The sequence below is a fragment of the Dasypus novemcinctus genome, chromosome X, assembly GCF_030445035.2.
Source record: "Dasypus novemcinctus isolate mDasNov1 chromosome X, mDasNov1.1.hap2, whole genome shotgun sequence".
In the NCBI taxonomy this organism is placed as follows: Eukaryota; Metazoa; Chordata; class Mammalia; order Cingulata; family Dasypodidae; genus Dasypus; species Dasypus novemcinctus.
Genome location: NC_080704.1, coordinates 183,555,771 through 183,581,839, shown reverse-complemented (window position 1 = coordinate 183,581,839; position 26,069 = coordinate 183,555,771). Strand labels below are relative to the sequence as shown.

The window sequence follows — 26,069 nt, the reverse complement described above, 5'->3', positions numbered from 1 at the left end:
TAACTTGCAGCCACCACCAGAATGCCACAGTCTTCAAGGAGAAAGAATCGTCTCAAAAAATTTACCTCAATTTTGGACTTAAAACAGTGAATAAATTCCAGGCATTTAAACCAACTCATTGAATGACCATACTTATACTATAAGAAATGTTAAAGGGAGTCCTTGAGGAAGAAGGAAAATGATACCAGAAGGACATATGGATTACTCAAAAACTATTAAGAGCACCAAAAATATGGTAACTATGATGATAAATATATGAGTATCTTATTATTATTTAAATTGTTTTAAAGATAATTCACTAATTTTTAAACTGATATCAATATAGAGTGGAGTTTATAATACATGTAAACAGTAAAATGTATGGCAAAAATACCAAAAAGAATAGGAGGAAGGATATGAAAGAATATTATTTAAAGATCTTATACTATATGTGAAGTGGCATAATATAACTTGAAGGTAGATTTAATAAATTAAAGATTTATACACCCTGAAGGAGTTATACCCTGAAGCAGTCATTAAATAACACAATAGCTAATAAGCCTATGAAGGAGATTAAATGCAGTAAAAAAACATTAACCCAAAATAAGGCAGAAAATGATAATAAAAAGGATAATAATTGTAGAAATACAAAACAAATTGTGACATCATAGATTTGAATGTAATCATATCAATAATTGCATTAAATGGAAATGGGCTACTTACTCCAAATGAAAGGCAGAGTTTGTCAGAAGGGATTAATGAGATTGACCTAACTATATGCTGCCTACCAGAAAACCAATTTAAATGTAAAGATACAGTAAAACTTATGGAAAAATATATGATACTAACCCTAGTTAAAAGAAAGCTTGAATAGCTATATTAATATAAGGCAAAGAAAATTTCAGAGTAAATATTATCAGGGATGAAGAGATCATTTCATAATGATAAAGAGTACATAAAAATCCTGAACAGCTATACACCTAATAACAAAGCATCAAAATACATGAAGCAAACCTCATACTTGTAAAGAGAAATAGAAAAATTCACAATTAAAGTCAGAGATGTCGATACCCTTATCACAATAATTCATAAAGCAAGTAAACAGAAAATCAGTAAGAATGTTGAAGATTTGAATAACAATACTAATGAGTGGGACCCAATGATATTTACAGAATATTCTATCAAAAAAAAAAACAGAATAAAAATTCTTTATAAGTGCACATGGTACCTCCACCAAAATAGAACATATCTGAGCCATAAAACAAGTTTCAGTCATTTTTAAAAGTTTCAAGACAAGGCATATGACCACAATGGAATTTAATTCGAAATCAATATCAGAAATATCTTCAGAAAAATCCACCAATATTTGGAAGCTAGAAACCACACTGCTGAATGGCTCAAAGAAAAAATCAAAGGGGAAATTAGAAGGTATTTTGAACAGAATGAAAATGAAAACACAACATATCTAAATCTGTAAGACTGTGCAAAAACAAATTAGGAGGATAATTATAGTACTAAACATCTATATTAGAAAAGAACATAGATCTCAAATCAATGATTTCCACTTCCACCTCAAGAGACAAGAAAAAGAAGAGAAAATTGAACCCAAAATATGCAGGAGAAATGAAATAATAAATATCAGAGAGGACAACAGTGACACACAAAACAGAAAACAGTAGAAAAAATATCAATGAAACCAAAAGTTGGCTCTATAAGAAATTTAGCCATATCGATAAGGAAAAAGATAGAAAAAATTACCAGTATTTTGAAGGAGGACGTGACATATTTAGAGGTTATATACACATTAAAAGTAAAAGCAATATTATGAAAAACTTATGCCAATAAATTCTACAAATTAGAAGAAGCAGACAACCCCTTGAAACAACCTCAGTGCTCTAAAATAACTTAAAAAGCTTGAATAGTCCTGTATCTATTAAAGAAATAGAATTTATTAGAAACTTTCCTACAAAGAAAACTCAGGGCTCAGGTGATTTTACTGATTCATTGTACCAATTCTTAAAGGAAAAAATAATACTAATTCTTCACAAATTGTACCAAAATATTGAGGAGGGACTATTTCCCAAATTATTCTATGATGTCAGCAATACTCTGATACCAAAACCTGATAGAGACATTACAAAAATCTGTAGACTAATATGATTTATGGATATAGATATAGAAGTACTAAAAATTTGTTCACAAAACTGAATCCAATAATATATAAAAATGATAATACACCATGATCAAGTGGTATTTATTGCAAAGAAATAAAGATTAGTTTAAGTATTTGAAAGCCAATCAATGTAATTTACCATATTATTGAATTAAAAAAGAACATATCATTAACTCAGTAAATACAGAAACAGCATTTGAAAAACTCTAACATTCATTCCTGTCAAAAATATTCAAGTAATATAATTTCATAAATTTGATAAAAGTCATCTAATAAAAACCTACAAAGATATTGTGCATGTTTGCTTTGTAAGTTCATAACTTTTACTATACAATTATTGTTCATGTATGTTCACAAATAAATGATAAAAAATAATAATAGGGTGGGTAGGGAAGAATACTTTGGTTAGTAGTAATATTTTGATAATGCTCTTTAATCATTAGTTAAAAACGTTTAATAACAATGCAAGGTGTTGGTGGTAGGGTGAGGATTGAAAGTCCTGTATGATGTTACATGTGTTTGTTTTGTAAGTTCCCAACTATTTTATATACACTTATTGTTTATGTATGAGTGATACACTTCAATAAATTTTTTTAAATGGAGGAAAAATCCCTACATCTAATATTGTAGTTAATGATGAAAGATTGAAAGCTTTCCCTCTAAGATCAAGAACAAGACAATGGTATTACATTTCTATTAAACATTATATGAGAGGTTTAAACACAAGACAAATTAGAAAATAAATAGATATCAAGTTTGGGAAGGAATAATTAAAACTGTGTTTCTTCTGACATGATATGATCACCAGTGTATATAATCTGAACAACTTTACAAAAAGAGCCTTCTCCCCAATGTGGGATATGACTCCCATGATCCCCATGACTCCTGGGATTGAGACTCCCTGATGCTGAGGTATTACTACCAATCACCAGCTGGTGATGCAACTAGAAAAAAAACTTGCATAAAAGGGAAAAAAGGTAAAGATAAATGAGTTTGTATGGCTAAGAGACTTCAAAATGAGTTGGGAGGTCATCAGAGGGGTTGCACTTACGCATGTCTCAGCATGATCCTAGAGACAGCCAAAGTAGATACAACCCCAGGTACAGATGGTCCTGAGGGCTATGGAGACACACACGTTCTACAGTCATGGCAGATAGCTCTGGAGTTCAGTGCCTTGTCAGTGGTCCCTACTTTGCAATTTGTGCTCCTGAGTGTGATGCAGTTGGACTCAGACATGACCTTTCTACACATGACTTTTCTGTCAACTTTACTGAAACTGTGGTTAGAACTGGGGTTGGTGTATACCCAGGAGACTTGAATCTCTGGACTGTGCCAGCTGGGCCCTGAGCCTCAGCAGATTTGCAACACATGCTCTCTGGTTCATTGGACTTACCCAGTTCAGGTAACAGTGAGGTGAAGATGGTAAACCACCACCAGGGAAACGAGAGTGCCCTGGAAACCAAGAATCACATCCATCAGCCATGTGAAATCTAAGCTCCCTCTCTATTTAGAGGTGGAGTGGACAACACCATCCCAGGGTTCACAAGATGGAGGAATAAAATATGGATTGGAAAAGACTTACTGGTATTCTACTATAGAACTATTGTGCCTCTAGCAATGGAAGACATTTTAGCACTGATGTGGAGACAGTGGCTACAGTAGTTGCTGAGGACAGGGAGAGGAAAAAAGAGATATGATGTGGGAGCAATTTGGGGAGTTGGAGTTTTCCTAAATGATATTGCAGGGACAGATGCGGAACATTATATATCCTGCCATAACCCACTAAATGGACTGGGGAGAGTATAAACTACAATGTGAACTATAATCCATGCAGTGCAGCAGTGCTCCAAAATGTATTTACCAAATGCAATGAAGGTGCCACAATGATGAAAGAGGTTGATGATATGGGAAGAGCGGGGGGGGGGGGGGGGGTTGTGGTGTGGGATATATGGAAACTGCCTATATTTTTTATGTAACATTTTTTGTGAATTATGCATCTTTAAAAAAAAAAGGTAATTAAAAAAATTTTAATAGCCACTAGAAGTTCCACTTCTGTCATGACAACATAAGGAGCTCCAGGAAACTTCTCCCCAGAAAAATTGATGGAAATTATTAAAAATGACCATTTAAAGTATCTGTAAATGGTCCTAAGTGCATACAGAAAATGAAGAAAAAACATTAACTCGGGGAAATCTACTAAAACTCAGTAAGAAAATCAAGAATCAGATATTTGAACCAACACCTGCTCCCACTCTCCAGTTGGCACACAGAAGAACACAGGGCCTTTTCTCTTCCCAGCTCCAATTAGAGAACTATTTTCCTATAAGAAGCAGGATATCAGCATTTCTCAACATGAACCCAACTACCTGCCTCTGAGACTAAGTTCTGAGTAAATGTGGCCAGGAGATGGAAGCTCCCTTCTTCCATCCAGCCCCCACTCAAGGGATAGAGGCTCTAAGTTGGGCATGAGACCACTGAGAATACTAAAGTACAAGTCACCCTTGCCCTGGCTCATTGAACAGGGGTTCCATACCCGAAGTGTTTCCCAATCCCCTCCACCAAGTAATCAGCTCCTAAAGCAGATAAGTCCCTCAGGGAAGAGCACAGCATTGTCACAGCCTCAGTACAAGAGCCCTGACTCAGAGATTTAACCCGGGGGAAAAGCAGGCAAAGGAACTGACTTCCTTTACAACAGAGTGTGGAGAACTCAAGCCTAAGGAAACTCCCCAAAACAGTGGAGGCCCATAGTGAAAGGCATATAGGAGAAGAAGGATAAATTCAATGAAAATATAGGCTAAACCATAGGCTAGGTGGTTTGTCAGACAGAAACATGGAAAGAAATAGTTGAGAGGAGCCCTCCTGTGTTCAGAAAAAATTGTAAATACTGACATCTGGAAGTATTCTCTCAAAGGAGGCCAAATTTAATCAGATCAATCTATGGAGCAATTTATGTCCCAAGGGCATTGTTTAAAACATAGATCAATCCTCTGTCAGTTAATGGATCTTAACAGCTGGGTGTAGTCAGAAAAAGGGTAAGTCAACAAAAAATCTGCCAAAATCACTGTCATCCCAGGATGACTGTTCACATACCCAGGAACAACATCTGAGGAACACTATCAGAGACTTCACACAAAGAGGGGGTGGGGAATAGGGACAGACTTGAATAAATAACCCAATCAATCACTAAATAACTAAATAACTAGTCATATAACAATGAAAGTCCATGAGAGTGGCTGGTTAGTACCCAGTGGTGCTAGAATATTATTAATATCTGAAGTATCTTGCTTCTAGCAAAAAAGATATTAGACATGCAAAGAAAAAGGAAAGTAGGACCCATACATCAGAAAAAAAGCATACAACAAAAACTGCCAGTGGAAGTGACATGATATCAGATTTAACAGACAAAAATCTCAAAGTAGCCAATATAAATATGTTCAAAGAACTAAAGAATGCTAAGATACAAGAAGTAAAGGAAATAGATAATAAATAAAGAGAAATTATTTTTAGAAAGAACCAAATGGAAACTGAGTTCAAAATGATGAAAACTTAAAAAGAACAAATTCCCTAGAGGGGTACAAACATAGATCTGAATTGACAGAAGAAAGATTTATAAACTTGAAAAATTATCAATACGGATTATGCAAGCTGAGGAACACAGAGAAAAAAGAATGAATAAAAATAGAGAATCAAAGAAATGTGGGACACCATTAAGTGTGTCAGCATGTGCATAGAGACAGTACCAGGAAAAGAGAAAGGAGAATACAAAGTATTCAAATAAATAACACCTGAAATCTTCCTAAATTTATTAAAAAGCAGTACTCGGAGCCAGGAAGCTCAACACAGTACAAGAAGGATAAATTAAAGAGACCAACTAACTGAAATATCATAGCAAAAATAACGTGGAAAAAACGGAGAAAATCTTGAAAGCAGCAAGAGAAAAATGATTCACCACTTACAAGGGAACCCAAATAAGATTAACAGCTGACTTGTTATGACAAACAGTCGAAGTCAGAAGGCAGTGGATAATATATTTAAATTGCTCAAAGGAAGAAACTGTTACACAAGAAATCTACATCCAGCAAACCTATCTTTCAAAAATGAAGGCAAAATAAAGATTCCAAGATAAACAAAAAATTGAGAGAATTTGCTGCTAACAGACCCACCTTACAAGAAATATTAAAGGAAGCCCTAAAGGCTGAAAGCAAGTGATTCCAGACACTTATTGGAATGCACATGAAAAAATTAAGAGAATCAGTAGAGATAATTATGTAAGTATAGTTACAAATGCATATTTCTTCTCCTTTCTTCTACTAATTAAATTTAAAATCAAATGTACAAAGCAATATGTTTATAATGTATTTCTGAGCCTAGAACATATAGAAATGTAATTATTTGCCAATAATAGCACAAAGGAGGTGGGTGGGAGCAAAGCTGGCTCTGGGCTAAGGAAAAGACTCCAGATGGTAACTAGAATTCACAGCAACAAATTTAAAAAAAACAGAAATGATAAATAAGAATTCTTTTTTGCCAGAAATGTTTTTATTTATTTTTTACACTTTTTTATTAAACTTAATAGATCACAAAGAAAGTTATATTAAAAAATGTAAAAAGACACATAAAAAATAATTGGTTCCATATACCCCACTCCCCACCCCCCACCCCATCATTTTTGTAAATTGTGTTTTTTGAAGATATATACATCACAAAAAAGTTACATTAAAAATATGACGTTCCCATATACCCCCCACCCCCACCCCATTTCTCCCACACCAGCCACCTCCTCCATCATTGTGGCACATTCATAACAATCGGTTAACACATTTTAGAGCACTGCCGCACCACATAGATTAAAGTTTACCCTGTAGTTCACACTCTCCCCCTAATCTAAAAAAGCTATAAATATATAGCTTGCTTTCCATTTTTTTCTCAGCTTCTCTACATGAAACAAATTACATAAACTAAAATTTATAACAGTGAATTGTTGGGTTTGTATGTATAACAACAATATCATAAAAGGGAGAAAAAGGTAATAGAGGCATATAGAAATAACATTTCTCTATAACACTGGAATTAAGTTAGTGAAAATATGAAATTGATTCTGATAATTTAAGGTTTATATAGTGAGCTTTAAGAGCAATCACTGAGGAAATAAATAATGTATAGTGAAAAAATCATTGAAGAAATTAAAATGTTATATTAGAAAATATTTACTAATGCATAAGAAAGCTGTAAAGGAGGAAGAGAGGCATTAACAAGAATTAAGATATTTAGAAAACAAAAATTAATTAAAATAGCAGGCATAAATCCAATGAAGTGAATAATAATATTAAACATGAATAGATTAAACAATCCATTCTAAAGGCAGAGATTGTTAGACTGCATTTAGAAAATTAAAAACAACCCAACAATATCCTGTCTACACTTTACATCTAAAGTTCCTCTGTCCCATTTTTATGTCATTCTTTTGTGTTAAACAAATATTTTTAGCATACCGTTTAAGTTTCTCTGTTGAGTCGTTATCTATACTTAGAAATATTATCTTTGTCAAGTGATCTAATTATTACAATATACATCAATTTATCACATTCAATTTCAGTTTAAAACTAACATAATTTCAGGAAAATATAGCATCATACCCTCCGACTCCTTAATTCTATTATATTCATAAGTATTATATCAATATGTATTATAAAGCCCAAAATACATTGATATCATTTTGCTATCATTATACAATCTTATGTGTTTTAAAGAAATTAACATTAAAAAAGAGAAAATATAAATTTATACATCCTGTTGTATTAATTCACATATTTACCACTTTCAGTGTTTTCATTTCTTCCTATGTATTTCACTTACCATTTGGAGCTTTTTCCTTTCAGTCTGAAAAATTTTCTTCAGTATTTCTTATAAGACAAGCCTGCTCACAATGAGTACTTTGTCCTTAATTTACTAGGAATGTTTTAATTTTTATTCATTTTATAAGACTACTTTTGCTTGATATAGAATTTTTAACTGGCGGTTTTGTTAAAATTCAGACCTTTGACTATTTTATTCTACTACCTTCTGACCATCACTGTTTCTGTTGATGATGAGAAATCAGCTGTTAATTAAATAGATATGTCCATGTATGCAATGTGTTATTTCTTTTGCTGCTTTCAAGACTTTCTCTTTGTCTTTCAATAGTTTGTCTAGAATGAGTCTAATGTTTATACTACTTATGCTTTGTTGAGATACCTGGATCTATAGATTAATGTTTTTCACCAAATTTGGGAATTGTTTGACTAGTATTTCTTCAAAACTTTTTCTGACACTTTCCTTCTCTCCACTCTTTGATATTCCCCTTACACTTATGTTTGTTTGCTTGATATTGTTCCATATGTCTCAGAGATTATGTTAATTTCTTTTCAATCATTTTTCTCTTTATTCTTCAGATTAGATTATTTCTTTTGATTAGTTTTCAAGTTCATTCATTCTTTCTTCTGCCATCCCTAATCTGCTGTGTGCCCATCTAGCCATCTAGTGAAATTTCCCTTTTCCTTATAGTATTTTTTAACTATAAATTCCACTTGATACTTTTTAATAGTTCCTATTTCTTTTGATGTTCCTTATTTATTGACCCCTTCTCATCATATTTTCATTTAATACTTTGGGTGTGAATTTTCCTTAATTCTTTTTAACATACTTATGATAGCTGTTTTAAAGTTTTTCTTTGTTAAATACATTATTTGGGCCAACTCAGAGATAGTTTCTATTGAATTTCATTTCTTCAATATGTCATACTTTTTCCTGTTTATTTCCATGTATTGACTTTTTTGTCTTTTTGAATAACATATTATAGAAACTCTGATTTATTTCCTTGAAGTTTGTTATAGTTGCTGATTTTTCTTTTGTTTTATTTTTAATTAAGTTTCCTGGACCTAATTTCTAGAACCCTCTCTCCTGGGCTGTGTGACTGCAGAGTATTCCTATTTTTATATTTTTAGCCTGGATTCCTAGGAGTTGCCCCTATTTCTGTGTTGTTTAGTGGTTAGCAAATGGTTAGCTGAATATTGTGTTCAAATACCTCCAGCTAATTAGGCTTCTACTATCTGCCAATAGAATTGAGTGTGCATTAGGGAATTATTAAAAGTTCAGGAACTTTTCAAGTTTATCCTGAGTTTTATTTTCCTTAAAGACCTCACAGTTCTCTACTGAATCTGTTTATAGCCTTCTAGTTTTCCAGAGTTGTATGGAGAGTTATGGTCCACTTAGGTGTCTTCTGCACATGTGAGCAACTTGGCAGTTGACCAGTAGTATTAACAACGGACTTTGGCCCAGTGGTTAGGGCGTCCGTCTACCATATGGGAGGCCCGCAGTTCAAACCCCGGGCCTCCTTGACTGGTGTGGAGCTGGTCCATGCGCAGTGCTGATGCGCGCAAGGAGTGCTGTGCCACACAGGGGTGTCCCCCGCGAAGGGGAGCCCCACGCGCAAGGAGTGCACCCGTAAGGAGAGCCACCCAGCGCGAAAGAAAGTGCAGCCTGCTGAGGAATGGCGCCGCCCACACTTCCCCTGCTGCTGACCACAACAGAAGCAGACAAAGAAACAAGACACAGAAAACAGACAACCGGGGGAGGGGAATTAAATAAATAAAAATAAATCTTTAAAAAAAAAAATCCTATGGCTCTCTCATTCTCAGGATATCTTTGTTAAATTTCTACCAATACTGTAGTTATCCATTCACCTCAAGCAGAACTGCCACCTCAGACCAGTAGAGCAAAAGACTTTCCCCATTTTCTCCTAGCAAGTTTACTATTTTTACTGACAAGAGCACTGTATGTAGATTTTCGTCTCCGCTCCAAATCAAATCAACAACCTCCATCATCAAAAGTGTTTTCTCATTTCCAGCCCATCCTACTAGCACTAATATGCTGACCAGAATATGGGTGGGATGATGAGAGCGTTCCCAGTTAAGAATGGCACAGTAAAAAAATAAAATTAAAAATTAAAAATTAAAAATTAAAAAAAAAAAAAGAATGCCACAGATTCCCTTCATGCCTACTTAAAACTTAACAGTTCTTGGAAACGGACTTTGGCCCAGTGGTTAGGGCGTCTGTCTACCACATGGGAGGCCCGCGGTTCAAGCCCCGGGCCTCCTTGACCCGCGTGGAGCTGGCCCATGCGCAGTGCTGATGCGCGCAAGGAGTGCCGTGCCACACAGGGGTGTCCCCCACGTAGGGGAGCCCCACGCCCAAGGAGTGCACCCATAAGGAGAGCCGCCCAGCGCGAAGAGGGAGCAGCCTGCCGAGGAATGGCGCCACCCACACTTCCCGTGCCGCTGATGACAACAGAAGCGGACAAAGAAACAAGACGCAGCAAAAAGACACAGAAAACAGACAACCGGTGTAGGGGAGGGGAATTAAATAAATAAAAATAAATCTTTAAAAAAAAAAACTTAACAGTTCTTCATGAATAAATAAATACTTCTCAATTTATTATTTTTCCTTTGGTTGATTTTGAGATCCTTAGAATATTGTGTGCGTGTGTGTTTTCATTGTGTGCACTTTTATATTGATTTCTTGGGGGGAGGATTATTTGCTGCCAAAAGTCTCACTTCCATTTGCAGCTTTATATTTCGAGAAAATCATACAATATCTTTTTTTTTATTAAATTGTCTTTTTTTAAAAAAAGATACATAGATCACAAAAAATGTTACTTTAAAAAATATAAGGGTCCCCCACACCCCACCCCCTACCCCCCTCCACTCCTCCCACATCAATAACCTCTTTCTTTCTTTTTTTCAAATTCTACTCAATTTATTCATTTTTTTAAAAGATATTACATTAAAAAAATATGAGGTCCCCATTCACCCCCACCACCCCCACCTCGCCACTCCCCCCACAGTAATACTCTCCCCCATCATCATGTCACATCCATTGCGTCTGGTGAGTACATCTCTGGGCATCACTGCACCCCATGTCCCGTGTTCCACACCATAGCCCACACTTTCCCACGTTCCAGCCAGTGGGCCATGGGAGGACATACAATATCCGGCAATTGTCCCTGGGGCACCACCCAGGACAACTCCAAGTCCCGAGAATGCCTCCACATCTCTTCTTTTCCTTCCATTCCCTGCACCCAGCAGCCACCATGACCACTTTTTCCACATCAATGCCACATTTTCTCAATTATTAACCACAATAGTTCATGAATAGAATATCATTAAGTCCGCTCTGATCCTTACTGTATTCCTCCTTCCTGTGGACCTTGGCTTGGTTGTGTCCATTCCACATCTATGTCAAGAGGGGGTTTAGATTCCACATGGATATTGGATGCAGTCCTCCTGCTTTCAGTTGTAGGCACTCCAGCCTCCATGGTGTGGTGGTTGACATTCTTCAACTCCATGTTAGCTGAGTGGGGTAAGTCCACTAAATCAGATTGTAGGAGCTGAAGTCTGTTGAGGCTCAGGGCCTGGCTATCATATTGTCAGTCCAGAGATTCAAATCCCCTAGATATATCTTAAGACCCAGCACCAACTACAATTCCAGTAAAGTAGCATGAAAGGCTTGTGAAAAGAGAACCCATATGAGTCCAGCTCCATCACGCAGAAACACCAGCTCCAAAGACAGGCCAACTGGCATGGCAGTGAACCCCAATTGCCATCAACAACCTCTTTCATCATTGTGGCACATTCATTGCATTTGTGTGAATATATTTTAGAGCTCTGCTGCACTGCATGGATTATAGTTTACATTGTAGTTTACACTCTCCCCCAGTCCACTCAGTGGGTTACAGCAGGATATATAATGTCCAGCATCTGTCCCTGCAATATCGTTCAGGACAACTCCAAGTCCCAAAAATGTCCCCACATCACATCTCTTCTTCCCTCTCCCTGCCCTCAGCAACTACTGTGAACACTTTCTCCACATCAATGCTATAATTTCTTCCATTATTAGTCACAATGGTTCTATAGTAGAATACCAGTAAGTCCACTCTAATCCATACTCTATTCCTCCATCCTGCAGACCCTGGGATGGTGATGTCCACTCCATCTCTATATCGAGAGGGGGCTTAGATCCCACATGGTTGATGGATGTAATTCTCCTGCTTGAAGTTGTAGGCACTCTCGGTTCCCTGGTGTGGTTGTTGACCATCTTCACCTCCCTGTTAGCTGACCTGTGCAAGTCCAACAAACCAGAGAGTAGGAGCTGCAACTCTCCTGAGGTTCAGGGCCCACCTGGCACATGGTCAATCCAGAGATTGAAGTCTCGTGGGTATACACCAACCCCAGCACCAACCACAGGTTCAGCAAAAGTGACAGAAGAGGCATGTATAGAAAGTTCATATCTGAGTCCAACTCCATCACACTCAGGAACACAAATTCCCAGGTAGGGCCCACTGACAAGGCACTGAACTCCCAGAGTCAACTGCCATGATTGTAGAACCTTGTGTGTCTTCATAGACCTCAGGAGCACCAGTACCTGGGGTTGTATCTACTTTGACTGTTTCTTGGATTCTGCTGAGGCATGTGTAAGCACAGCTCCTCTGATGACCTAACTCTTTTTGAAGCTTCTTAGTCATATAAACTCATTTGTCTTTACCATTTCCCCCATTTATTCAGAGTCTTTTTTAGTTGCACCACCAGTTAGTGATTTGTAGTAATCCTTCGGAATTACTTTGCAGCCTTTTAAGCCATTCCAAAACATTATTTAGCCTTATCCTCACAACAGCAGTATGTGGTGTAATGAATCAACAGAGAAACCACAAAAACAAAATACTACTTCATGGCAAAAAATATAGAAATACAGGACACAGACACTTTTTATAATACTAAAAAGTAAAGAGAGGCAGAGTAGCTATCTGACATATTGCTCACATTTAACTTCGTTCTGACCGCATAAGAATAGCCTTAGTATATCTTAATGCAAATATATCTTCTTTCCTTTGAACTTCTACATTCTTTGTGACAATTCCACATTTATTCCCCTTTTGACAGTCTGTTTCTGTATTCATAAAGTGGATATTAGGATTCAAAACGTTCTGAAATATATTTTGGCCCTAAAATCTTGAATCTATGATTTTATTTCATTCATCCCAATCTAAAAGGGTGATATAAGTCCTAACCATTTCAGATAATGGATTGCTAACATTATTTTTGCCCTGCAAAATCTTTCAGGAGAAGTTTCCCTATAGATCAAAACCACCGTACTTTTATGTCCACATTATAATATCAGTAAGATTAGACTGGAAGAAATAGAAGCATTTACAAAGTGTGTGCAGTAGAAATCTACTCAATATTGCATATAAACGTACGGTACCTCTTGCCTATGTGTCAAAACATGCCTCTTTGTCATCTAGCAGGAGGTGCTGTTAGGAAACAAAAATTTTAAGTTAGGAAAAAGTAGCCTGCACATCAGGAAAGCTTGGCATGCCTCTACAATAATATTTGGCAACTCCTTAAAGAATTCCTTTGATATTGGCTCTCCTTTCATAGATTTAGATTGGCAAAAATAGTATTCCAGGACTCTGTCTCTTATGTATTATTCCTGTAATATACCTGGGTTATAGCATATTCTGAGAGCCTGGTATTCTTAAGCACAGATAAATAAGATGTGGGTTTAGTGTTTTCTTCCTCCTCAATTATGCTATTTAATCATTTGGAACTATTTTCTGAATTAATTAAATACATCATTCAGCCAATAGACACAATTAGTAACATTTAAATAAATATAAAGTTTAGGCGCAATTGACTTCAATAGTTCTCAATTACTGTTTAAGTTAAACCCATAACTTGACAGAAACACATTTTAACACAGTAGGTAAATAATTTATGAAGATTTTATATCTCTGTTATCTCTTCAATTTATCAACTTTTCTATATCTCCACTGCTACAACTTGTCCAACATTTTCTCTTATCTGGGTGACTACAGTAGCCTCCCAACTAATATCCTGATTTCTATTCTTTCACTCCTTCAACTCATTGTACACTTGGCAATTAGACTTATTCTTATAAAGCAGAAATCTCAGGATACAATGGCTTCCTTCATAAACTAGTCCCAACTTCTACTTTCATCTTATGTAACTTATAATTGCTGTTTATACTCTAGCTAAATATAAGTTATCTACAAGACATTTAATTATTCTCATTTCTGAGACTTTTCACATACTATTTTACTACCTGGATTGGAAACTGCAAACCCAAGCTTTCACCCTCCTGGCTGACGACTACTAATTCTTCAGAAATTTAATATCATCTCATTTATAAATCCTTTCCTGACTTCCCAGGTTGGGTGAAGGACCCATATCCTTTTCTCCAAAAGTATCCTATAATTACCCTTATCATAAAATGTGTATGGTATTGTTATTCCCAATATTCTCATCTGCCTTTCCCATTAGACTAAGATAAACTTGAGGTCAGGGACCATACTCTATCTTATGGAATTTTTAGTGCCTATTTCAGTGAATAATACAAGATAGCACTCATTTGATATTTAATGAATAAATGGAAAGCTAAGTTACTAAATTTTTGATATTCCTACAAAGTAAAAGAAATAAGATTATTCCTTCTTTGTATTACATGAAAATTTCTGTTTACATTCTCCAATTTCCTTTTACGGACCCATCATATCTTGCCTCAGAGCAAATTAGAAATGAGAAAATACAGTTAAATAGCAGTAATATAATCTTAGATTATATTAAAATAAGAATATTCTTTTCAAGCACGAGAAATAATTTTCCTTTCTCTTATCACCTGACTAAATTATGCTAAGCTTACTTTATCCATTAAATATCTGTACAAAAATCATTGTTATGTAATTATAGGGAGGCTTTGGAGGTCATCTGTCTCATCCCTTCACAGTTAAGATAGAATTATCATGTAACTATTAATAGGAAATAAATATTTTAAAATAAATATATGGGTTATTTTCTCTGATACTCTACAGGGAACAAACAAGGAGTCATTCTATACCTTAAAACAATCTATAGAAGCACCCAAATTCTTAGACTATATTTTACTAGCTTCCAGAGAATAAATGCAACATGTTGCTTCCACTTTAGATCTTCATCCATTATTTTATGCATTTCCCCTGTCTATTGATAGGCTCATGTGTTATTGACTTCTATGTGACTAGGGCTCCAAATCCTTCTAGGCCTAAATTTTTAGAAACAGTTCAAACCCAGAAAGAAATCAAAGACCACACTCCAGTTTGAGATAGTCTTTCTAAAGACCATTCCCATTTGAAAAACTCTTGACTTAAAGAGGTGAAATTAATTATAATACATAAACATTTGGAATATCCAGTGAAGAATCATAGGATGGTCAACCACCACACCAGGGAACCGAGAGAGTCTACAGCTGCAAGTAGGAGAATCCCATCCATCAGTCATGTGGGATCCAAGCCCCTTCTCGATTTAGAGGTGGAGTGGACATCACCATCTCAGGGTCTTCAGGATGGAGGATTAAAATATGGATTAGAGTGGATTTGCCAGTATTCTACTATAGAACTATTGTGACTAGCAGTGGAAGAAACTATCACCGATCTGGAGAAAATGGCCACAGTAGTTGCTGAGGGAAGGGAGAGGGAAGAAGAGGTGTGACGTGGGGGCATTTTCGGGACTTGGAGTTGTCCTGAATGATATTGCAGGGACAGATACTGGACATTATATATCCTACCATAACCCACCGAATGGACTGGGGAAGAATGTAAACTACAATGTAAAATATAATTCCTGCAGCATAGCAGTGTTTCAAAATGTATACATCAGATGAAATGAATGTGCCACAATGATGAAAGAGGTTGTTGATGTGGGAGGAGTGTGGGGGGTGGGGAGTGGGATATATGGGAACCTCTTATAATTTTTAAGGTAATATTTTGTGTGATCTATGTATCTTTTAAAAAAACAATAAAAATAAAATAAAATGTTAAAAGTAGAAAGAGTAAGTAGAAGCAACCATCTAAGGAAGTTATATGTGGAGAGAGAAGGTAATGTGTCTTAATACTAAATATGACAAGATCAGAGGCCTTCACAGGTTTAATAGAAGACATTTATTTCATAATTCATTTTTGGTGGCTTGAGGGAGTTCTTTTACTATTTAATAATTTGCACAGCTGAAATGGAATCTAGGTTTCCTGATTCCTGGTCCACATTCACTCCATGGATACAACCTTTACCAAAGGTTAGAGTAGTAAAATCCAAAGTGTTTTGAAGTCTATTTCTTAGTAAATTCAGCAATGATATTTGGGAAGAGAGACAGATGTTTACCCCAATAAGACCAGTTACTGAAACCAGTGTTCAAACTTTTTTCGAATCCCACCCTACCACATGAAACTCTTCCATAGCTCTTTATATTCCTTCTCTCACCCTTTGATCTTTTGCTCCTGACAATGGTTTATATAGTCAAAGCTTAATACCAAAGATGGACCCAGGGAAGGCTAATCTTAACGGAGACAATGACCCAGTTATCTTGAAAAGTGTTCCTCCCTCAATTCATAATGCCTCCATTTTTCCATATAACCCCATGTGACTTCTCCAGATGACTCCCAATGTATGCACAGGTTGGATTGTGGGTAATTTAATATCTGATCTTTGTTTTAGCATAACCAAGAAAAGTTCTTTTGATAGTTGGCCAAGCTCCTTTGTGGGAGAAGCATGGGTTTCCGTCTGTTGCTTCACAACCACCTCAGCTGTCCCAGAAGTTTAAATGGACAAGACAGGTCAATAAGCTATGTGTTCGTTACAGATCTTCCACACCTAGAAATATTTGCTGCTTTTATGTACTTTTGTGAAGCATCAGTCCATACCACTGAGGCCAGGAAACCATTAAGTTGGGTGTAGCTGAATCTTTCAAGAACAACTAATTAATGAAAGAGAAAAAGCACTTATCTAGACTCCTAGAAAGAATCTACTTTGGTAATTCAGCCTCTCCAGAGGACTCTGTATTAAAATTTCCAGGAAGGTTTTTTTAGGAAGGTTTTTATCTTATGAAAAAAATGACTTTTGGGATTCAGAGAATAACAAATCTCAAAAGGATTTCAAGTGGTGGGCGATCTGTTTGCCTTAGAGCCAAGTCAGTGTCATAGATGTCTCTTAATTCTCCTGTCAGATGGACTCATCTTTGATTCATCAATCAATTAAAAATATTGAGAGAAACTTCATGGTATGGCAGCAAAGTGAAGTGATAATGTGAACTCCCCCAGATGTAATCATAAAATTTGTACAAAATATTTTTGAAACTACTTAAAGACACTGAAGGCAGCGGACTTGGCTCAATGGATAGGGCGTCCACCTACCACATGGGAGGTCCGTGGTTCAAACCCTGGGCCTCCTTGACCCATGTGGAGCTGGCCCATGCACAGTGCTGATGCGCACAAGGAGTGCCCTGCCACGCAGGGGTGTCCCCCACATAAGGGAGCCCCACACACAAGGAGTGCGCCCCGTCAGGAGAGCCATCCAGTGCGAAAGAAAGTGCAGCCTGCCCAGCAATGGCGCCGCACACACAGAGAGCTGACACAGCAAGATGATGCAACAAAAAGAAACACAGATTCCTGTGCTGCAGACAACAACAGAGGCGGACAAAGAAGACGCAGCAAATAGACACAGGGAACAGACATCCGGGGTGGGGTGGGGGAGGGGAGAGAAATAAATAAATAAATCTAAAAAAAAAAAGTAAAGACACTAAAAATGGTACAAGAAGACATAAAGCCAGAAATACTATAACTGGAAGAGATATGAATACAAGTTTGCAGTTTTCTTGAGGAAATTGGTAAAAAGCACCATTTGCTTAAAAGATTATTTCTCCCACTTAATAACCATGAAACCCTTGGAGAAAATCAATTACCCATTTATGTGTGCATCTAATTCTGGACCCTCTTATGTTCCATTCATGTACATGTGATGTTTAAATCACTATCTTACTGTCTTTACTATTGAAACTTTAAAAAAGCCTTGAAATCAGGTACTATAAGTCATCCAAATTTGTTCATCTCTTTCAAAGTTTTTTTGGTTCAGCTATGGCTCTTGAATTTCTATATAAATTTTAGAATCAGCCTGGCAATTTGTACAAAAATTCTGTTGGAGTCATGATTGGGAATTGAGTCAGTAACTCATAGGATTATCGACATCATAAAAATGTTAAAACTTGATCCATGAACACAGCATAATCTCCATTTATGTAGATATTCTTCAATATGTTTTAGAATGTTTTTCTTAAATTTTTTAGAGTTCAGATCATGCATATTATTTGAAAATGTTATCCCTATGTATTTCATATTTTGAAAGCTACTGTTAATTGCTATTTTAAAAATTAAATTTCAAATTATATGTTGTTAGAATATGACTGATTTTTGGATAAGGATCTTGCATTCTGCAACCTTGCTAAAGTCACTTATTAGTGATAATAGATTTTTTGTGTGTATTTCTTATGATTATCTACATAAACAATCATGGCATATACAAATGAAGACAATTTGTTTCTTTCTTTCTTAACTGTTGATTTTACTTTTTCTCTTGCCTTCTTTTACAGCCTAGAGCCTACAGTACAATGTTGAATAGAAGTAATGAAAGCTGACATCCTTGCTTCTTTCCTGGTCTTATGGGAGGAATATTTAATTTTTCATCAAGAGCAATATTAGCTGTAAGTTTTTCATAGATGCCCTTTATCAAGTCAAGAAATTTCCTTCTGCGTCTACTTTGCAGAGAGTTTTTTATCACTAAGTTAGATTTTGTCAAATTATTTATTTACATCTATTAAGATGATTACGTCTTAACTATTTAATTCTGTATGTATAGTGAATTAAACCAATTTTTTAACTCAAAAAAACTTTGCATTCCTAAACAAACTTCCATCGGTCACAAGGTTCGATTCTGAATTCAGTTTTTAAAAATTTTGTTAAGAATATTTGTTTCTATGTTCATGAGGCATATTGGATTGTAGTTTCCTTTACTTGAAATAACTTTGTCTAGTTTGTACATTTGAATAATCCTGGACTCATAAAAATATCTTGGAAAGTGTCCTCTCCAGAAATTTTGTAGAATTGGTATCATTTCTTCCTTGAACGTAGATGTAGAATTTATCACCAAAGACATCTGAACTTGGAGAGTATTTGCCAGAAGGTTTTTAACTTAAAATGTAATTTCTTTAATAGATATAGGGTTATTCAGGTTATCTATTTTTTCTTAAGCAAATTTTAGTAGTTTGTGTCTTTCCAGGAATTTGCCTATTTAGTTTATATTGTCAATTTTATTGTGATAAAATATTCCCTTAATTTCCTTTAAATGTCCTTATGGTCTCTAGTAATGTGTTTGCTATCATTCCTCATGTTGTCTTTTTTCTTCTTGATCATTATGGCTAGAAGTTTACCAAGTTTATTTATATTCTCAAAGAACCAGTTTTGGATTTACTTGTTTTCTCCATGGTCTGTGAGTTTTCTATTTTATTGATTTTTGCTCTACACTTACTACCTTGCACCTCTTCCTCCTCCTTCAGATTTTCCTTTTGATTTCTTTTTTGACTCATGGGTTATTTGGAAGCATATTATTTAGTTCTGAAGTACTAGGTGATTTTCAAGATACATTTCTAGTATTAATTTCTAATTTAATTCCATTTTAATCAGAGAATATATTTTGTGTATCGTGAATTTTAATATATTTTATCTGGGTACAGAATTCTAGGTTGACAGGTTTTTTATTTTTCTTTCAGCACCTTAAACTTGTTACCCCACTATTTACTTGCTTGCTTGTTTCTGTCAATAAGTCAGCTGCTTTCTAAAGTTTTTTTCTCAGTACTTTATTTACCTTTTTATTCTGATTGTTCTTATGGTTTTGCCTGGTTCTAATCAATGTAATAATTTGTTTTGGCGAAATTTTATTCTTGTTTTTTATCTTTAGCTTTCATCAAATTTAGAATATTTTAATAAATTTTTCTTCAAATGCTTTTTCTGCCCCTCCATTCTCATTCCTCTCCACACATTTGCAGAGAATCCAATTACTTATATGGCCACTTGAAGCTATGCCACAGCTCAATGATTCCATGTTCATTTTTTTCAGTCATTTTTTCTGTGTGTTTAATTTACTCCCTACTATTGTTATGTCTTTAAGTTCATAATCTTTTTTTAAATTTTTTATTTATTTTTTGAAGATATTTAGATCGCAAAAATGTTACTTTAAAAAATATAAGAGGTTCCCATATACCCCACATCCCACCCCACCCACACTCTTCCCACCTCAACAACCTCATTCATCATTGTGGCACATTCATTGCATTTGGTAAACACATTTAGGAGCATTGCTGCACCTCATGGATTATAGTTTACATTGTGGTTTACACACTCCCCCAGTCCATTCAGTGGGCTATGGCAGGATATATTATGTCCAGCATCTGTCCCTGCAAAATCATTTAGCTGGCAGGGAGGTTAAGGTGGTCCACCACCGCACCGGGGAGCCGAGTGTGTCTACAACTCCAAGCAGGGAGATTGCATCCATCAACCATGTGGGATCTAAGCAACCTCTTAGTATAGAGGTGGAGTGGACATCAACATCCCAGGGTACACAGGCTGGAAGAATAAAATATGGATTAGAGTGGACTTACTGGTATTCTACTATAGAAGTATTGTGACTCTAGCAGTGGAAGAAATTATATCATTGATGTGGAGACAGTGGCCACAGGAGTTATTGAAGGCAGGGTGAGAGAAAAGAAGTGTGATATTAGGGCATTTTTAGTGGTCCTTTTCCTCAATCTTTGCATGTTTCCTTATATACATGAACTCAGTAGCACTTACCTAAAGAATTGATGGAAACCCTCTGCATTTTATGAAACTCTCTCTCTTCCCTCTGTGCTGCTTTCCCTTCTTATTGCCCCTAATAATTCTAACCACCTTAGCTTCCCCAAATTCTCAATTCCTTCTCATCAATTCAGGAGCCAACCAGGCCCTATTTGGGTTCCCCATCCCTGCACTACAGCCTGAAAATTCTCTCTGGGAAATAAGCTAATGAAATTCTAGGATTCATTTTGTTTGTTTCCCTTATTCCAGAGATCACTCTCTTGCACTGCCTTTTTCATATATCTGAAAAGCACTGTATAATATGTTTATTTTTTAATTGTTCTTTAAGATGATGGGTTGAATCTGGTCCCTGAGACACAGGTGCTCAAGCTCTGTGCCTGCAATTAAACTAATTTCCACCTCCTCCCCTTATGTTCTTTGTTCCAGCCACAACTCCAAAAGGAACAACAACAACGACAAAACACTTGCAAACAAAGCACTGTTCCTCCTCCAGTGTTCTCTATCTTAGAAAAAATCACCATGAGGCATCCAAGCCAGGAAACTAGAATTTACCTTTTTTTCCCCTTCATTTTTTCCCTAACCCAGTAATCTATTCCCCCAGTAATCATATTCATCCTGGCTAATTGCAATTGTTTTGTGACCGGTTTCTTTTCTTGCAATACTTCCCAATTCCAATCCATTATTTATATCAAAGCAAGCATCATATAGGTTAGCTTTTAAACAAAAAAAAATGCAAACATATCTTTAAATTTACTTAATAAATTTGTTTATTGTAGTGATATGGGTGTAGTAATTACAAACCATTTTTGTGTATATTTGTGTTTATTGGAGGATTGAGCAAATAAGTGTATATATCAGTGCATAACACTGTATAGTTGGACTGAAATTAGTAGTGTTATTGTAAACCCATTATGTACATACATATATGCATGTTTATACACACATTTGTATATATGTGTGTATGCATATATGAATTTATTTAGTCATGTGTATATAAAGTGTGTATACTCATATTTTTCTATTTTTCCAGCTCTTTCCACTGAAATGGCCTAGAAGTGATGAAACTCTAGTAGCAATGATACATTTATCATTCAGAAGTATGGTTTTAAATATAATTTCCCACCAAAGGTACAATTCCTTCGAGAAATGACTGATTTCAAACCTGGAGCAGGGTAAGATCAAGAATAGTCTGGGATATTCTGTTATGCCATAACAGAAGGAAGTGCTCAAAAAACGAAGAGAACATGTGAAAAGGAATCAAAAAGCAGCTTGAAAATGTTCCCACTAGACAAATCTGGGAAATTTTGTGCAATCATTTGCTCAAACTGGATTATATTCCATTCATAAAGATAGTTAAGAGAAGGATTAGAACACCAAGTAATAAATGTAGAAGAAATAACAGATTTATAAAATCATTAATTTGCAACAAGTATAGTTATTATTCATGCAAGAATAATCAATAGATACTAAAAGTATTAGATGCAAGTTGGATATGGAACAGAATCCCAAAACATCTCCCCACAAATTATGTATTTAATTATAAAATAAAAAATTTAATTTTATAATAGAGTATCTGGTGCACACTGAATTTAACATTACCAATATGGAAGAGATAGCATGTGTATTTTTGCATTATGCAGTGAGAAAGACACAATTGATGCCTGTGGCATTCTCTCCAAAAATGAATAACCAAGATCTATTAATGACTTGAAAGACAAAAAATAATTGAAGAATTGTATCAAATTATATGGTAAGGAGGCATGAAATGTTATGTATGATCCTGGATTGAATCCTAAATAAAGGAAAATTGTTAAAATGAATGATTTGGGGATAATTGACAAAATTTGTAGACTGAAGATTAGACAATAGTATTATATCAATTTACATTTTCTGAATTTGTAAATGCATTATAGCTTTGCAAAATAATTCATTTGTTCTGAGGAAATTCACTTTAATGTATTTAAAGGGAAAGAAGCATGGTATCTAAAGTAATTCTCAAATGGTTCAGGAAAACAAACATACACACTTGCAGATATATACATGCACACGTACATACATACAAACATACATACAGAGGGAGGAATAAATCAAATGTGGCAAAATATTAATAACTGGATTAATTTTGGCGAAGGGTATATAGGAATTGTTTGTAAAATTTTTGCAACCCTTTATAACGTTCCTTAACAATTCTTCAAGAGCTACATCACTCTGGATTACTCTTAGCACAATACATACCATGTATTTTATTGTAATTGTTTCTCAATTTTTTTCCCCTGCAATATGTTAAAGAAATGCAAGATGTTTTTGTGAGGCCAAAACTATGCCTATAGCTCCAATGTTTCATGCCCAGCATCTAATATACTCCATATAAAGTTGAAGGCACTTAATAAATATTTTTAAATGACTGTATGGAGGTATTCTGACCTCAATATCTCTACCCATATCATGGGCTGAAAATTTGTGGGAAACTAAAAACCCCCTGGTCTATATCTTATATATGACAAAAATTAACATATATCTATCCATAAATATGTATCTATTTATTCATCTTGTCCAGGCTAGCCAGGACAAAAATGGTGTGAATCACACAGAAAAAATACCAGGTTTCAAAATTAGTTTTCAGTTTTTAAATTTTATTTTGTATTTCATCATGTCAATTAATGTGGTTTGTTCTGCATTTCTGAGTATGAATTATCATTCTCATCACTTGATTAGTTATGGGATTGCTGTGTGGTCAGGTATAATATCATAGGAACGTTGAATCTGATAGCTGAAAATATGCTTTAAAAAGTCACTTAGTACCCCACTACCTTTCCCACACCTAAATCTCTCCTACAACCTTCCAATTGTCTACTCAGCCTCTGCTTCCTGTTAAGGCAGATCATGTCATATCGAGGCTGCTTGAAATCTCACATTCCTTATATTGTTCTGCTATCTCTCTATTTATTTATAGTTTCCATATTTAAACATAATTTTACCTCTTAGGGCCACAGAAAACAGAGTAGTAACCTCTAGATTTTTAGCAGCCCTTCTGATTCTTAAAGGCAATGCTAAAGATACTCTTGAATTTTCTTTTATCTCAATCTCTTCTTCCACCTGTTTCTTATAAGATGTTTTTGAGTCATCTTAATAACTTTGTTCATTTTCCAGTTATTTTTCAATTTGTCATTGTCCCTTTTACAGCATGGGTTCCAGGGATGTATGCTTATTCCAGGTCGGAACTGAGTACCACAGAGGATAAGAATTAGCAGAGGTCAAGGGTAGATACATTTTTTCTATATAGGATTGTCAATATTTTAGGCTTTTTGGGCCATTCTGTTTTGATTGCAGCTACTCAACTTTGCTGTTGTAGTGCCAAAGCAGCCACAAACAATACATAAGCATGTCTGTGTTCCAATAAAACCTCAGCACTATTGATTTTGGGTACAGGATACATTTTTTCTGTGAGAGACTACCTGTGAATTACAGGATGTTAAGCAGCATCCTTGACCTCTACCCACAAGATGCCAATAGCATCCCCCAAACCCTGATGTGACAAGCAAAATTGTCTCCAGATATTGCCAAATATCCCTAGTAGTCAAAAGTGATCCCATTTGAGAATCACTAAAATAAAGCTTTATTCATAAAAACACTGGCCACATTTGGTCTGCAGGCTATAGTTTTCCCACCCCTTCACAGAGGAAAGGAATGACATTTTCTTCTTTCTAAATATTTGCCATTTCACCACAACCCATGATATATCATAATGCATTTACCTCATTGTGATCGTATCGCTGATTATACTAAACTGATTGCCAACTAAGATCCCACCTTGCCAGTTGATTGTGATTCTCTGGGGTATCAAGCCCAGGGATCAGTGTTTGGGGTACAAAGGCATGTTTCCTAGTTGATCCTGGGCCACATCCACCATCCAGGCAGCCATTGGTGTTTCGTTACCAGAAAAGTGTTTGGGCAAGCATTGCGTTAAAATACCTCAGTTGCATTTACCTTAGTGTTCGCTCATCAAGATGAGACTATTGAACTAATTAATTGCTAATGTCTTAGGTAATACAATGATGCTCCAAGAGTTGACAATTGACCAGTAACAAAGACTTCATTTTTTACACTGAGGTGAAATCCAGAACCTTCCAAATGCAGACCAGAGCTATCACCCAGTGAAATGAGGGATTAGAACTAATTTCTAGCACTCAGAAAAAAGAAAATCAGCTTTACACTAATCTCACTAGTCAATAGACTACTGCCTTATGAATCTTTTAAAATTGCCAAGAAGAGGATCTTAAAATAATAACTGACCTCCTAGCCCAGGTCGCAGCCGGTTGTCGTAACCATCTAGAAGACGATCCAGGATTCTGGTGAAGATAGTGATGTTGTCGGTGCTATCATCAGGAATATCTGGGGCATGCTTAGGAGAAAGCCTGAGGCCAGGTAAAAAAAAGAAATGGAAAAAAAATAGTTCTTAAAGGAAACAATTGCATGTCTAAATATTTTAATTCAAGATGTCAGTTTATAGACTGTGCCAACTGACTAGCCCTATATCTTACCTAAAAGAGTAAGCATTTCCTATTTATCACAAGATTACCTGTATAGAAAGCAGACAGTGGTTGGTATACTTGAGCTATTAATACAGCATTGGCATGAGGTTTAACAGAGGTATGTTCTAGCCCCATCCCAGCAGTGGAGAAACACAAGCAAAAATCCTCAACAGAATGTCCTTGGGCACAGTACTTGGCATATAGTTGATATTAATTAAATTTTGCTGTATGAATGAACAGGCCTCAAAATAAAGAAGGAAAATCTTGTTGCTGAGAGCTTACCCTTCTTCTGGCCCATGGAAGTATAGGTTCACAGAACGGCAGAGTCAGTCAGACCCTTGAATTTCATCTAGTCTCCCGTATCCTGACTATGGAAAAAGGGCAACCAAGCAATAGTAGCCCAGCAAATATTAAAGCTATCAGGACTCTTAAAAGACTCTCTAATATCTCATTTTATACATGAGGAAAATGAAGAATTTGCTCATGGTCACACTGATAGTGAGAGGCAAAGATAAGACTATATTCTAGGTTTTCTGATTTCCTAGTGTCACTCAGCTACTTCCTGCTTTTCTAGTTCAGAAGCCTTCTTCAAGATTTTTGGAGCATTATGCACTTAATTAACCAT

At 35.7% G+C, this 26,069-nt stretch overlaps 1 protein-coding gene across 5 annotated transcripts in view; it reads right to left on the bottom strand.

Moving 5' to 3' along the window:
• The window catches only part of GABRA3 (gamma-aminobutyric acid type A receptor subunit alpha3), a 401,316-nt gene that overhangs the window by 178,979 nt on the left and 196,268 nt on the right, over positions 1-26,069 (bottom strand). For all 5 annotated transcript variants that reach the window (XM_058290915.2, XM_058290918.1, XM_058290916.1 and 2 more), the window contains one exon: positions 25,206-25,327. In XM_058290915.2, coding sequence (XP_058146898.1) covers positions 25,206-25,327 — 122 coding nt within the window. The remainder of the gene's footprint in view (positions 1-25,205; positions 25,328-26,069) is intronic.